The sequence below is a fragment of the Alosa sapidissima genome, chromosome 11 (genome assembly GCF_018492685.1).
Source record: "Alosa sapidissima isolate fAloSap1 chromosome 11, fAloSap1.pri, whole genome shotgun sequence".
Classification (NCBI taxonomy): domain Eukaryota; kingdom Metazoa; phylum Chordata; class Actinopteri; order Clupeiformes; family Clupeidae; genus Alosa; species Alosa sapidissima.
Window position 1 is genome coordinate 15,923,311 of NC_055967.1, and position 15,330 is coordinate 15,938,640.

At 46.7% G+C, this 15,330-nt stretch overlaps 1 protein-coding gene across 1 annotated transcript in view; it reads left to right on the forward strand.

Annotated features, from left to right (window-relative positions):
• Positions 1-14,453, forward strand: part of glg1a (golgi glycoprotein 1a) — a 28,762-nt gene extending 14,309 nt beyond the window's left edge. The window contains exons 8-26 of the mRNA XM_042111049.1: positions 131-342; positions 1,183-1,304; positions 1,518-1,619; positions 2,031-2,184; positions 2,792-2,929; positions 3,026-3,112; positions 3,269-3,331; positions 3,905-4,018; positions 4,240-4,328; positions 4,500-4,617; positions 5,243-5,335; positions 5,606-5,743; positions 7,681-7,804; positions 8,186-8,328; positions 9,418-9,519; positions 9,708-9,815; positions 10,142-10,262; positions 10,411-10,517; positions 10,689-14,453. Coding sequence (XP_041966983.1) covers positions 131-342; positions 1,183-1,304; positions 1,518-1,619; positions 2,031-2,184; positions 2,792-2,929; positions 3,026-3,112; positions 3,269-3,331; positions 3,905-4,018; positions 4,240-4,328; positions 4,500-4,617; positions 5,243-5,335; positions 5,606-5,743; positions 7,681-7,804; positions 8,186-8,328; positions 9,418-9,519; positions 9,708-9,815; positions 10,142-10,262; positions 10,411-10,517; positions 10,689-10,856 — 2,303 coding nt within the window. The 3' untranslated portion in view covers positions 10,857-14,453. The remainder of the gene's footprint in view (positions 1-130; positions 343-1,182; positions 1,305-1,517; positions 1,620-2,030; positions 2,185-2,791; positions 2,930-3,025; positions 3,113-3,268; positions 3,332-3,904; positions 4,019-4,239; positions 4,329-4,499; positions 4,618-5,242; positions 5,336-5,605; positions 5,744-7,680; positions 7,805-8,185; positions 8,329-9,417; positions 9,520-9,707; positions 9,816-10,141; positions 10,263-10,410; positions 10,518-10,688) is intronic.
• Positions 14,454-15,330: the final 877 nt, after the last annotated feature.

Consider the following 15,330-nt stretch of genomic DNA (forward strand, 5'->3'; position numbering starts at 1 on the left):
AAACACTCATCAAAGCAGTGCCGTGTGCTTTGAAGTTCATATACTTCCTGGATTTCCTTTCAACACTGAGTCTCTTTGTTTGTTTTTCCTGACTCCCCTCCCTACCTCCCCTCCGCTCTCTGACCCCCAGGTCGGCCGGTCAGTGGGGACTGTCAGGGCGAGATGCTGGACTACAGGCGGATGCTGATGGAGGATTACTCACTGAGCCCGGAGATCGTGCTCCACTGCCGGGGCGAGATCGACGCGCACTGCGGCCTGCACCACAAGGGACGCACGCTGCATTGCCTCATGAGGGTGGTCCGTGGGGACAAGGGTCCGGTGGACAGCCTCTGCCAGAAGGCTGTGAGTTCACACACACACACTCACTCACACGCGCACACACACACACACATGCACACACTCAAACAAAGAGAGATCTGTACATGCCTAGAAACATGCACTCTCACCTGCTCACTCTTTAAGGTGCAGGCAGTAGCCCCTGAATAAATGGCTCTGAGAGAAGGTGGCTGGGTGTCATCAAATTAATGCATGCACACGCTCCTCTCTGAGCCTGCTCAAGGTCAGCACATACACTTTCACACATAAAACACCATAGAATGAGATCAGCAGTGCTCTTATTTTTAAAACCCTTTTAACCACCCAGTATGAGGTGGCCACAGTTTCATTGCGGTCAGGATATTATCTGTCATGAGCTAATGGCACTGTTAAGATTGAATTAACGTCACCATCTTGACAGCTTCTGCGCTTGTGATCGAAGTATGTTCTCTGTTTAACACACAAAGCTCATGGAACGACTCTTTTTTTTCATGGAACGGCTCTTTTTTTAGACCTCAAAGGCAGGCACCCAGTGTGATGCTGGCCAAAGAGGGAGTGAGAAAGGCACAGTAAAGTGTGGTAGCTGAGGATGTACAAGAGAGTAGGAGAATCGTAACCCAGGTAATAATGCATCAAAAAGGCCAGGTGACGATCAATACAGCCGAAATATTAGCAGGCACGTACAAGGGTGAAAATGCATTTTTAAGGAATCATTATGAACATGAGCTGAATTTAGATTTATGAATACATTAGAAATGAATGTCATGAATATGAGAAATATGGATTTTGTACACATGACAAGGAAAAAAAGGGCAGCCGTACCTGGTTTACTGTTGGTTATTCATGCTGTTATGTATTGTGTAACAGCTCCAGAGTCTGGTGCAGGAGGCAGACCCAGGGGCAGACTACCGCATCGACCGGGCCCTCAACGAGGCCTGTGAGTCGGTCATCCAGACCGCCTGCAAACACATCCGCAACGGAGACCCCATGTGAGTCTCTCTCTCACACACACACACACACACACACACACACTCCTGTGAGACCAACAGGCCTCTCCATAGTATTTCATCTGTTTTTTTTGTGAAGCAATATAGTTTGTGAATGCAAGTGGTTTGAGATGACTGTGTTTATGTATCTGTTTGTTTGTGTGTGTGTGTGTGTATGTGAGATTTAAATAAATATACATGTTGTCTGTCCCCCAGGGTGCTGTCGTGTCTGATGGAGCACTTGTACACTGAGAAGATGGTGGAAGACTGTGAGCTGCGCCTGCTGGAGCTGCAGTACTTCATCTCCAGAGACTGGAAGTGAGCAGAAGCACACCACGCCGACAGGACACCTACAGACTAAATAATGGAGCACAGAGAGCTGGATTATGAAACATGTTGAACATGTCTCTGGGCTATTTCTCAGCTGATATGATCTTAGTTTAGAAGCCTTCAGGGACACCCAGCTGGCTTAGCTGTTTTTTTTTTTCTTGGTCTGAACTACAAGCTCATATTCAGCAGGGACGTTGAGTCTCCAGACCTAGTCAAATGTATATGCCTGCCTTGTTTGGCTGTGTTGAAGGGGACTCTTGTCTCCCCTTGAGAGTGATAATTTCCTAGAAAAAGTGTCTAGTTTCCTCATAGTACTGTGTCTTTATATGGGTATGTAATTCTGTGTGTGTGTGTGTGTGTGTGTGTGTGTGTGTGTGTGTGTGTGTGACTCTTCTGCAGACTGGACCCACTTCTGTACAAGAAGTGCCAGAACGATGCGGCGAGGATCTGCCACACTCACGGCTGGAACGAGACGAGCGAGTCGATGCCCCCTGGCGCCGTCTTCTCCTGCCTGTACCGCCACGCCTACCGCACCGAGGAGCAGGGCCGCCGGGTACGTGTGGTCCACTCAGGACAGATCGGAACCACCTCTGTCACGTCACTGTAGAACCTGTAGAATGACTTTCATGTGATATTCATTCACCAGAGAGTGTCAGATCCTACAGTGAGATCTGTGTGGTGTAGGTGCTTTGAAAGAACTGTCTGGTTGATATGAAGGTGATAGTGGTCTGTCTCACACTGCTTTGACTACAGCCTGGAGGGGGATGGAGATACAGACTAAGGAGTGAGTAGTGTGGAAGCAGCCTATGTGTGCATGATCATGTGTCTGTGGCCTGCGGATCATAATGGTGATCAGAGTATGGTGATTTGACCCCTCAGGGGCATTAAGTTAAATTTGCAAGAACATCACACTGAGAAATGACAAGAGAATGACTATGAAAATGAATTAATCAAAATTCTCTTAATTGAGAATACTGATGTGTTGTTGAGTTTGTGGTGGAAGCAGTAATTAACATGGAGAGGTGGCCTGTGGTGGCATAATTGTTGATATTTTCTATAAGATCTTGTGCTGGAACTTAATGACTTTTACGAGGCATAACAGTATACTTGCATGTTCTTACATTGTGTGTGTGTGTGTCTGTGTCTGTGTCTGTGTGCAGCTCTCGCGGGATTGTCGTACAGAGGTGCAGAGGATCCTGCACCAGAGGGCTATGGACGTGAAGCTGGACCCTGACCTGCAGAGACGCTGCTTGACCGACCTGGGCAAATGGTGCAGCGAGAGGACAGAGGCTGGACAGGTACACACACACACACACACACACACACAAAAGTAATCTGAAAAATGTTTATTTGTACACATGGTAGAGCTGCATGTTCTGTGTTGGGCCGCACAGGAGCTGGTGTGTCTGCAGGATCATCTGGATGACTTGGGCCCGGACTGTAAGGATGTGGTGGGAAACCTGACAGAACTGGAGTCAGAGGTAAGTGTGTGTGTGTGTGTGTGTGTGTGTGTGTGTGTGTTCAAGTGTGATTAAATATCTTGAGCGCCCTCAACACTCGGTGTGTAGAAAGTGCGCATCTGAGCAGTCTATTATCATTTGGATGCTCAATTTACTCTCTCTTCTCTTCTTTCTCAGGACATTCAGATTGATGCCCTGCTGATCCGTGCTTGTGAACCTGTGATCCAGACCCATTGCCATGTGAGTCAGAAATAAACGTCACATTCTCACCCATGTGTCATTTTCACCTCTCCCTCTCACATTGTACACGGTATGCGCTGCGCTCGCCGCTAGGTTGCTCAAAGATTTTTGTTGTGCTTGCCGCTGGGCTCAGCGCAAAATACCAATGACTTACAGCGCGCCGCGGTCAAAGTTCAACCTGATTTAACTTTGACCGTGGTGCGCGCAAGAGCGGCAAAGCGGCAAAATGGTGCTTGCTCAGCGCAGCAGCAGACCGTTGACTATAATGCATTTCATAGCGCATGCAGCATGTAATGTGGTAGGCCCTTACGTCGTTGCTCCTCTCTCTCTCTCTCTCTCTCTCTCGTTTTTCTCTGGACCCCTCTCTTCCTTGCTCTGTCACTGTCAGTGTTTGTGAAAGTCATTATGTGGCTTCAGGTTGTCTTCTTTTGTAGCTGTAGCACCCTCTACTGTCTGAAGCCAGATATGGAGTGTTAAAGGCCAGGCCCCCCTTCTCACCTCACTCCTCTTCTCCTCTTTGTTCTCTCTCTCTCTCTCTCTCTCTCTCTCTTCCCTCATCTCCCCCTCCCTCAGGATGTGGCGGATAACCAGATTGAGACGGGGGACCTGATGGAGTGCCTGGTGCTCAATAAGCACCAGAAGGAGATGAATGAGAAGTGCACCGTGGGGGTCACTCACTTCCAGCTGGTGAGCAGCACGCCGTCGCATCCACACTAAATGACCAGTCACCCTCCAGTCAGGCAGGGGGGACTCAGTTGAGATTGAAGGCTGTGATTGTCAAGGTTTTCTAGTATAGAAAAATAATTTGCTACAGATACATCATTTGGTGAGGGTTTTTTTGTACTCTCATAATGAAGGGAATAAAAGCTCCCTCTAAATTACTTCCATTTTTTCCTTCAACCTTTCAGATCCAGATGAAGGACTTCCGCTTTTCCTACAAGTTCAAGATGGCCTGCAAGGAGGACGTACTCAAACTCTGCCCCAACATCAAGAAGAAGTGAGAGCCCCCCCCCCCCCCCCCCCCCCCCCCCCCCCCAAACTCATCAGGGCTCATGAGGCCAAACTTAAAAGATCAAACTTATTTGTCATACCCCCCTGTCTATTTCTCTCTGTTTCTGTCTCTCTCTCTCTCTCTGTCTCTGTCTCTCTTTCTCTCTGTCTCTCTCAGGGTGGATGTGGTGATCTGCCTGAGTACCACAGTGAGGAACGACACGCTGCAGGATGTGAAAGACCAGCGTGTGTCTGTGAAGTGCCGCAGACAGCTCAAAGTGGAGGAGCTGGAGATGGTGAGAATTCACCATTGAGAATGTCACGTTGACTTCACTCGGCGTCTCACCCTCCTCCTGAAAGTCACCCAATAAACAGGATGTGTCACTTCAACTTCAAACAATCTTTGATCAGTCTATGAGGGAATCACACAAACTACATACAGTCAGCCACTCGCGGTGTTCTGTCGAGTTATGCTACCTTGTTAAGATAAGCTACTGTAGCGCGAATCAATAGCATTTTTTATGAATATGGTGCTGTTCTGCAAGCTAAAATGCTTCTACCATCAACACACTATTAAATGTTTGACAGAATAATTCCAGGTGGTACATGACCGCACTACTGAACACTTATTTCAAAACGGAGAGGAGATTTTTTTTGTTGTTGTTCTTAGCTTGGCGATTTCGATTGACAGACGTGAACTATTAAATATTGTACGTTGAGGTAGCACAACATTACAGTAAGTGTACTTCTAACAGTGGATTGTAAGTTTTGTTTTGCACTGCGCTGCGTGGTAGCATAACTCGACAGGTAGCTCAGTTTGACAGAACACCGGCCATCAGCTTAGACGGGTTTCATGGGTCATGCGGGGTCAGTTCTGGACCATTGTGTGAGCTGTTGCCCCTCTGCTGTGTTCTCCTGCAGTCCGAAGATATTCGTCTGGAGCCGGACCTGTTTGACAACTGCAAGAACGACATCAGGAAGATGTGTCAGAACGTGCCGTACGGAAACGCTCAGGTGAGACGACAAAACACCTGAACGGGCCTGCATGGCATTCATGCAAGGGGGGTTATTTGTAATAGTCAAGTAATTTTTATTTATAAAGGGTATTTAACATGTACTTAGTACAATCCAAAGCGCTCCACACACAAGACATTGACACATAAAGACAAACGATAATATTCATATTCTGTCACAGAATATCCTTTTAAATGTGTGTGATGTTTCTCCCTCTCTTTCTGTGTGGGTGTGTGTGTGCATGTGCGTGCATGCGTGTGGGTGTGTTAGGTGATTGAGTGTCTGAAGGAGAATAAGAAACAGCTGTCCCAGCGGTGCCATCAGAAGGTGTTCAAGCTGCAGGAGACTGAGATGATGGACCCTGAACTGGACTTTCAGCTCATGAGGGTCTGCAAGCAGATGATCCGGGTGGGCAGCAACTCACACACACACACACACACACACACACACACACACACACACACACACACACACACACACACACCTGCTGTGCTCAGAGCCCTTCAGTCTTGTATCAACACTTAAAACACAAACTATTTTAAGGGCTCTAGACTCTAAGAATAAGAATTCTTAGCCATGTTTGCCTGTCTAGCATGGGTATATTCTGCATCAATGAAAGGAAACAATTTATACTGTCGTAAAATTCTGAATAGCCTTCAAGTAGAAATGTAGGCCTACATGGACAAAAGGAAAGGTCAAGCATCCTGTCATTGGTTAGAAAAACATGTTTTCTCTACCCTGAAGAGAGGTTAGGTGGTTCTTTTCAAAAAGCACTTGAAACAATGTTCCTCTCCTTTCTCCCCTAACTTTTGTGCTGTGAAAATGAACCTACAGTACCTTCCATTTCAAATAGTTTATACTAACTTGATTGCTTTAGTACTATACAGCAAGTATTAAGAGAGAGAGAGTGGATTCTCAGGTGAGAGCTGCAAGGCTCTGGTCAGTGGATTCTTCTCACGCTTGTGAGCTCTGAAGCCTGTGTAGTGTAGATGTGAGAGTGCAACCCATCTGTGCTCTTGTGCCCCGCTGAACTGTGGATGTCGACCCACTTTGAGTGTCTGATGGAAAGCGTTGGACGGGTGACCTAATTTTGATATTTGTCTAGCGGCTGAATCTTTGACAGGAAGAATGGATTGGTCAGGGTGAGGCTTGTTTACTTGCCACTCTCATGCAACTGTGATCAGACTGATTTAGCAACTGACACACACACCTGTACCTGTCCACTGTGACTGCTTTGCACAGAGCTTAGCTATTTTTTTGTTTGTTTTTTTTTTCTATCGCTGCTTTTCATATTGATGAACCCATGCTGAAATCCACATTTGACAATTTGCAAACCAAGCAATTTACAAACCAAGTCAAACGTAATATTTCCAATAAGGGCTGATATGTTTTTTGTGTGTCTGTAGTGCTCTGCCTATTTTTTCCCCAGCTGTATGAATTCAGCGCCTCCACTGAGTTGTGTGAGTAACTCAGCGGTCCCCAAACTACGGCCCACGGGCCGGATACGGCCCGCCACCTCATTTTGGGTGGCCCCCCAAAACCTGTCCGTGGTATATAACAACCGGCCCGCACGGGAGTACGACATCGTCAAACTATAACCTCCGCAATTTCCCCTGTTCATTCTCTATGGCGAGTCTTAACAGTACACATGTAATACTCTTTTTGTCCACTGGTGGTTGTTTTGGCGCTGTTTCGCGTTTGCCATCAAAAACGGAATGAAATGTAGGCCTATCTGCAAACAATGTAAGAGGCCTATGCTGACTGCATCAGTGCTCAAAGTATTCTAAAAGTTTATCAATGAATTGTTAATAACTAACTAACTAACTTATATTCAAGTCATATTTCTGGGACTTTCTGGGATAATTATTTTTATTTGTTCAAATGTTCATACAATGTTCACAAGTTCAGTTGAGTGAAAGTTAGAATGGTGGTCATTTCAGACCACTTCAGCACTTCATAAAATTCTCATAGTTTGAGAACTTTACATTTTCAGAGTTCAGAGTTCACACATTTTTAATGAAATATACTTTTGGGACTACCTGCTAATACTTTTGGGAATAAAAAATGTTTTTTTTTATTAGTATTATTTAATTTGAGTTACATTTTACACTGATATGGCATGATGGCAATATAAACACAGCTAACAATGGCCTATAGATTAAATGTAATGGAATATTCAACTAAGGTAGACTGCTGTTGTTCACAGCACTAAGCTATTTATGGTTACTGATATACTCCGAGTCTCTGACAGCCAGGCATAGTAAGCTGGCAAGCCTCGGCCCTCGGAAGAAAACGTTTGGGGACCACTGGTCTAACTCTTCTGTCTGTGGTCTGTGTTTGGTCAGAGGTTCTGTGCTGAGGCGGACGCTAAGAACATGCTGCAGTGCCTGATTCAGAACAAGAACGGCGAGATGATGGATCCCAAGTGCAAACAGATGATCACCAAGCGCCAAATCACCCAGAACACAGGTACACAGGTCCTCTAGGCCCTCACTGTCCACTTACACAGGTCCTCTGGCCCCTCACTGTCCACTTACACAGGTCCTCTAGGCCCTAACTGTCCACTTACACAGGTCCTCTGGGGGCCCTCACTGTCCCGTTACCCAAAGGTGCACAGACACTCAGCATGGAGATGCAGGTGACCTTTGATCACTTGCATACTATAGAGAGGTACACAGATGCTCACATAACCCAGGAGCACAATGCTACGAGGCTCATCCATCCATGCTGTGCGCGCTGATGCTAAGCTGATCTGTGATGTGGAGAGTTGCTGAACCATCGCCATGCGTCTCTGTTAAGTCACTGTCTTTGCCCTTTGTGAGTGTGCATGTGTGTTTGTGCCATATTTAGATTACCGGCTGAATCCAGTGTTGAGGAAGGCCTGTAAAGCGGACATTCCCAAGTTCTGCCAGAACATCCTGACCAAAGCCAAAGACGACAATGAGCTGGAGGGACAGGTCATCTCCTGCCTCAAACTCAAATATGCAGATCAGGTCTGTTTACACACACACACACACACACGTACGCATGATTGAACTATCTAAATCTACAAAAGCACACACACGCCTTTCCACATACCCATACACATTTCCATTCACCCAGCTGTACCCACCTACGGGCCTGGAAACACTTCCAGGTCCTTTTTTCCTGTCTCAAATTATATTTGCTCCGTCTCAATGACACACTTAACCTCAAATGTCCACACCCACTACTGCACACATCCCTACCTGCCATGTCAACACGTATTTTTTCATCAAAAACAACCAGGGATTTGCAGCAGCTGTGTTTACACCAGATAGATTGATAGATAGATAGATAGATGGGTGGATAGATGGGTGGATAGATGGGTGGATAGATGGGTGGATAGATGGGTGGATAGATGGATGGATAGATGGATGGATAGATCGATAGATAGATAGATGGGTAGGTAGATAAATAGAGAAGAATAGATGGCAATGAGGCAACTCCTAGCAGTTGGGAACGTTTGCCTCTGTAGTGGCCTCCATTTTGTTTTGTTCAGTTTGTTTTTGCGGTTTCTTGGCGCTCGGCCCTGTTCTTCTGAGTCCTCTGTTGTCATGTCCCATGGTTGCTTCTCTGACAGCGCTGCCCAGCTGGGACTGTCCGCGGCCAGAGGCTGCCTGGGAGCACGCTCCGCTTCTGCAGCTGGGTGGCTGGGCTCGTGGTTGTTGTTGTTTCAGCTGACCAGCGAGGCATTTCATTGGACTGTTTCTGGTCCGTTTCCCTGTGTGCAAATACACCAGGGGCGAGTGCGGTGGGAATTCTTTTCATCCGTCATGCGTGTGATGCGACCTGCCCAGTGCTGCTGCTACTGCTGGAATCTGAGATTTGTTCTTTGGAGCAGCAGGGTTTTATAAGGTTGGCAGCGCTGTCCTGTCATTGAATGTTCACAATGAGTCACAGGCATTCCTGACCTGAAGTTCTCCACATTAGAAAACACAGTTGCAATACAAGAGTGCATCTCTACTAGCAAGATGTTTTGCACTCATATGTAAAATGTGTGTGTCCAGCAAGATGTTTTACACTGTGTGTGTGTGTGTGTGTGTGTGTGTGTGTTCGTCCAGCGTCTCTCGCCTGACTGTGAGGACCAGATCAGGGTGATCCTGCAGGAGTCTGCTCTGGACTTCAGACTGGACCCTCAGCTTCAGCTCCAGTGCACTGAGGAGGTCAGTGTGCTCACCTGCATTTCCACAGGTCTTTACACATACATTTTTGCATATCTTTTGTCATAGTCTCTCTCTCTTTCTTTCTCTCTCTCTCTCTCTCTCTCTCTCTCTCTCTCTCTCTCTCTCTCTCTCTCTCTCTCTCTCTCTCTCTCTCTCTCTCTCTCTCTGCATATGCGTGCGTATTTCAGATCTCGCGGCTGTGTGCGGAGGAGGTGGCGGCGCAGGAGCAGACGGGTCAGGTGGAGGAGTGCTTGAAGAGCAACCTGCTGAAGATCAAACATGACGGCTGCAAAAAGGCAAGTCCTCCCCACACTGAACAAATGATGCAGCCAAATAAAAGCACTGGCCTTACATCAGTAAGCTACTATAAAGACAAATATTGCTCACCAGCCCAAAATCAATAGGTACTATTGCCTCTATTATTTTCTAGTGTTAATTTGTGTCTGGAAAGGTTCTCAGAACAAAGCCCACTGAACCAAACTATCCTTGTATTTGTCTAATTCATGTCCTTCATCTCTGGGGGTGAGCTGGAGGTTTTGAGGTCACGTCCGTCTGGTCTCTTCTCTCTTTCTCACCCTTTCATGTTCTGGCCGTCTCACACTCTGCCTCTCTCGCTCTGCAGGAGGTGTTGAACATCCTGAAGGAGAGTAAGGCCGACATCTTTGTGGACCCCGTGCTGCACACGGCCTGCGCTCTGGACATCAAACACCAGTGCGCCTCCATTCCGCCAGGCAGAGGGCGCCGTGAGTACACAGTCTCTCCCCCTAGCACTCCCTCTGACTGGAGCAGAGCTCCCCTGGAATCCCCACAAGCTGCATGATTAATGGATGTGGAGCGGGGCCAAGGAGGAATTCACGTTGGTTTTGTGTGTGTGTGTGTGTGTGTCCTCAGAGATGTCGTGTCTAATGGAGGCTCTGCAGGATAAGCGAGTGCGTCTGCAGCCGGAGTGTAAGAAGAGACTGCAGGATCGCATCGATATGTGGAGCTATGCCGCCAAGGTTCAAACATTTACATGCTAAACACACACACACACACACACACAGCTACACACTGACCCCCACTCATACTTGGACTTCTCTAAGAAGCATGTTGAGGCAAACGGTAAAACAGTTATTCATGCAGACATTCCGTTTTTCTGACTCCATTTTATTGACTCTCTCTCTCCACAGGCGGCTCCGGCGGAGGGCTTTGCTGACCTGGCGGGCGAGGTGTTAACCTCTCCGGCCAAGAACTACCTCCTGTCCATGCTGGGCATGGCCGTCACCCTGCTCTTCCTCATGGGGCTGCTGTGTGGCCGCATCACCAAGCGCATCACCCAGCAGCTCAAGGACAGGTAGAGGGCAGCCCAGTCCTGAGCACTGCCCCCCACGCCCCAGCACCCACCCCCCCCCCCGCCCTTCCTGTCCCTTGCCTCCACCCCTCCCCTCCTGTCCTCCCCCTGCCCTCTCCTCACACCCTCAGCTGGCCCATCCATGCCCTGGACCCCCCCCCCCCCCCATCCCAGGCTCCGGTGGGTGTCTGGAGGAGGGGAGGGCCAGGGGAGGAGGCAGAGACTGCTGTACTGGTGTGATGTGTGCCGTGTGACTAGGGGACTGTACTGGACCCAGAGGACGCCTGCCCCCTGCTCCCCACCCGGCACCACCTGGATCTGCCACACCGAGGAGGAGGGACACACCTGCCCCACCACCCCCTCCGAATGAACAGACTTTCCACTTCTCCCTCCCCGCCTCTGTCACTCTTTCTCTTTTCTTCTGTCTTAATGTTCGTCTTTCTCCATCTCTGTGTTTTTATGTGTTAAGGAAGTGATTATTTATTTCCATAAACAGTCATGACTCTACAACACACTGCAGACATGCTACAGAAATACTCTTTCACCACAGATGCACCCTAATACACTCCAAACTCACTCCAGCACACTACTAATGTACTCCTACACTGCAGATCCACTACACTGCACTACTGATCCAAGACTGATACTCAGCCACTCTACAGTACCTGCCCTTTATGTTATTTATGGATCTTATGCTTCCTGTCCACCGGCTTCCTCACCTGTACTGGCTTTTTCTCGCTGCTTTCCCTTTTTTTATTTTATTGATTATTTGGGTTTTTATAAGTTGTTTAGATTTTATGATTTTGGGATATGCAACTTCAGAAGAAATCATGCTGTTTGTTGTTTTGGAAAGGCTGCAGTTTAGCAGCATGGCTGTGTGTGCCTGTGTGTGTGTGCGCGTGAGGAATGGCTTGGTTTGTTTGCCTAAATGACCTTTCCATTAATTGTGTGCGTGTTTGAGTGGTGTTAGAGGTAACTGTGGTGGTCGTTGGCTCGTCTCATGAGTGTTAATCTCATTAGTTGCCCTGAAACTGCTGGCTGAGGAGTGTTGGTGTTGTCTCTTCGCCGCCTGTGAGCCGTAAGCAGCCACTGGAGTCCCTGCAGTTTCCCACTAGAGGGGTACCTGGGGCAATCCCCACCGCGTGTCACTTCCTGTCACAGTGACCACAACAACTAGAACCTTACCAGAATATCTACAAATGGTGATGATAATGTATTGATTTATATTTGATGTTTCGTTTGTTTGTTTTTAAGTCAGCAAAGTCTCAGATCCGCACATGCAGTGGTTTGTGTGTGTGCTCTAAGAATAATATATACAACTGTTACAGTATTGTTAATAATGATAGTTATAAACATCTTCCAAAGCGGTTAGATGTGTTGAGACATTGATGCACTCAGGCCTGTTGTATAAGGCACTGGAGTTACGTAACCTTCCGTGGTCCAGTGCAGGATTGGTACGAGTTTTAGGCACTGGCCAGGTGAAGTTAACAGGGTACCATGGGCAGCTTCTGGATTTATCCCACATCATGGCTACGTGTGTTTTGACCTGTTGCCATAGTTTCATAAGATATGCATACGGCCGCTCACCTAGACCTCCTAGAACCTTTTAGATGGCCGTTGCGTGGTTGCCATGGTTACTTGATCGTGAACAGAGACCACCCTCAGCCCATGTTCCTGTGTCTCGATTATTGGCTTGTTATGGTGCTCTGGATGGTCTTCTGCTGACCAGAGCTGCACTGTGCATGGGTGTCACGTTAGTATTGAAGACATCAACTCATTGCACAAAACTGAAGTGAATTCTCCTCCTTTTCCTAGTATTTAACTGCACAATTCATCCTCCTTATTTGGTAGGGGTTAGTCCTAGCCTTATTTATTCTGAATAGAATGGCTGGTTTGAGATTCTAAGCTGATTTCTTTTTTTGGGGGGGGGGGGGATTGATTCATTGAGATTGTTGAGATTATTCATTGATGAATTAAGTTTGGGTTGACATTGAATTGCTTTGGGGTTGAGATGTTCTGGACTGATTTTGAATGTTGCCGTGATGCCCTCTGGATATACCAGCTGACTGCTTAGGCTCTGCTCTTAGTCAGCAGTGCGAGGTTGAGTTGTGGAGACTGTGGCCAGTGTGCTGAGGGACAGAAAACCATGAAGGCAGCAAATAAGGATTAAGCTATGGCCTCTCAATTTCAAGCTCCGTGTTCATAATGCACAGCTTATTGGACTGTACTGTGGTTTGTGCATAGCCTTCGCAACACAGAGACCATTCTCTCTGATCTGCCTCAACTCATAGGCTACCGTAGCGGGGCTTTCTCATAGATCATAGGCCTGTCTCCCAGACCATCTGCTTACCTGTGGTCCAGGACGTCTCATTTCAACCCTGGTTATGACCCACTCCCCATCTCCCCCGTCTGTGTGTGTGCCTGCTGTATTCCCCTCCAACGCCTTGATTTCCCCTCGCACCACTCCAGCCCGCCCCGTTGCCACTGTCCCAGGGTCCTATTCGCTGTTGTGGTATGTTGACCATTACTGCAACCAATCAGCTGTCTTCTCTGAGTGCCCTGTTCCTACCCCGCACACTTGTGCTGAATTGGCCTTGTCATTTGTCTGGAACATGTACTTTTACTGTACAGAGCATAAAGTGGACCTTGCAAATTTATATTTCAGACTTTTAAATGTGCTTTCTGACTCCTGCTTGACGTCACGAGAGGGAGGGAAGCCTTTGTAAATAGCTGTAAACATTTGCATCAGGAGAAATAAATGAGTAAAAACCTATTAAAGCGCCCCAAACATCCAGGTGTTGTGGCAATTCAAGGATCCTCCTTACTGTGAAGAATGTGTTGATTCATGCTCAGCATTTGACGTTGTGGGGATATCTGTTTTAAACTCGGTACTTAAAAGAGCGAGCAAAAGGTCGACTTGGCCTATCGGCACCTCAAATCTTGTGCATGAATGAATCGTTCCTTCGCCAACCCAAAGGTTTCGGACCTTGCTCTGTTTAACGCTCTGGCTTTTGATGGTGTTTGTGCGTTTTTCTATGCATTTGTTATCAACGTTATCTGAAACCTCTCACTCCCCCCCCCCCTCCCATGGGCCTCAGTGCCTTGTGAATGCCCCGGAGGAGTGAGGGGGGGGGGGGGGCCTAACTCCCAGCCCCCGTCTGCTTCAGCCCTCAGCTGATGTCAGCTACTCGAGCTACACACCGGACAAACAGGTACATTACTCACACTGTACAAAAAACATGGTCAACTGGAAGTTTTCCGATCCTAATTTTTCTTGGTCATTTTCTGGACAAAATGGCTGTCTCACTCGCTTACATGTACTGTTGCAGGTGTGGAAAAGGCTTTTTTTTTTAACCGTCTGTGTACGTACAAAGTGAGAGTTCCTTGAAGTCCAGCTGAAATATAAAATGACTTTACTGATCAAGTGGTAAATGGTTCTAAAACATTTGTTTTTGTATTTTTACCTTTTTTTCTCTCAAAGATGATGATGCCATGTATTATTGAGATGTAACAGAATAACATTGTGCATTTCTTTGTTCTTGTATTTTCTTTCTGTACAGGTCAAATTGAAAAGTTGTTAATAAAATCAGTCTACTGCTTTTTATATTGTACTTCAAGTCAGTCATTGCAGATTTGTTATGTTTACTTGTACTATGTTTACTAGATAATAACTGTTTGAGAGTGGAGGGTCTTCAAGACAAACATCACAACACAAAAGCTCAAAAACAGGCACTGTGGTGACATTAGTGGAATCCCTGTGTTCCATACAAGGTCTCGTGTGCAAGCAGATTCCTTCAAATGCGTCGCTGACTGTCAAAATACCTATGCGCTGTTTGAAATGAAAGGGAATGACATATCACTATCATTGATTTATAGGATGTTACGCCACATCCTTTTGAAGATTGCACCCGACGTCTGATCACAAAATCATGCCACATGTGGACTGGACACACCCTGAATGTCTTTAAGCTTTGCGCCTCTGACCAAACGTTTCAAATCGCCAAGATAGGGCCTGTATAGGGCTCTGGGTGTGCCTTTAGAGGAGTGGTCTACAGGGCTTTGGGTATAAGTGGCCTTTAGAGGAGTGGTCTATAGGACTTTGGGTATAAGTGGCCTTTAGAGGAGTGGTCTATAGGGCTCTGGGTACGCCTTTAGAGGAGTGGTCTGGAAGTTTTCCATTGTTTTAATTTTGCCAAGTCTTACTTCAGGAAATTAAATACACTAATAAACCAAAGTGATTTTCTGTCATGGTTTTAAATTATTAATCCTAAAGAACATTACACATAGTATACAACCCTCTATAACTATATATTATAGGCTACAAATCAAACAGGTCAAAGTCTAGTTCAGAACTAGACCAAAACATTTTCATCATTCAGTTTGGATTCTCAGAAACAAAATTAAGATGATGTACTTTAATTTGAAACCTGCTAATTTAATGTTTAAAATTTAAACATCTGACAGTGATGTTACTTGACCTA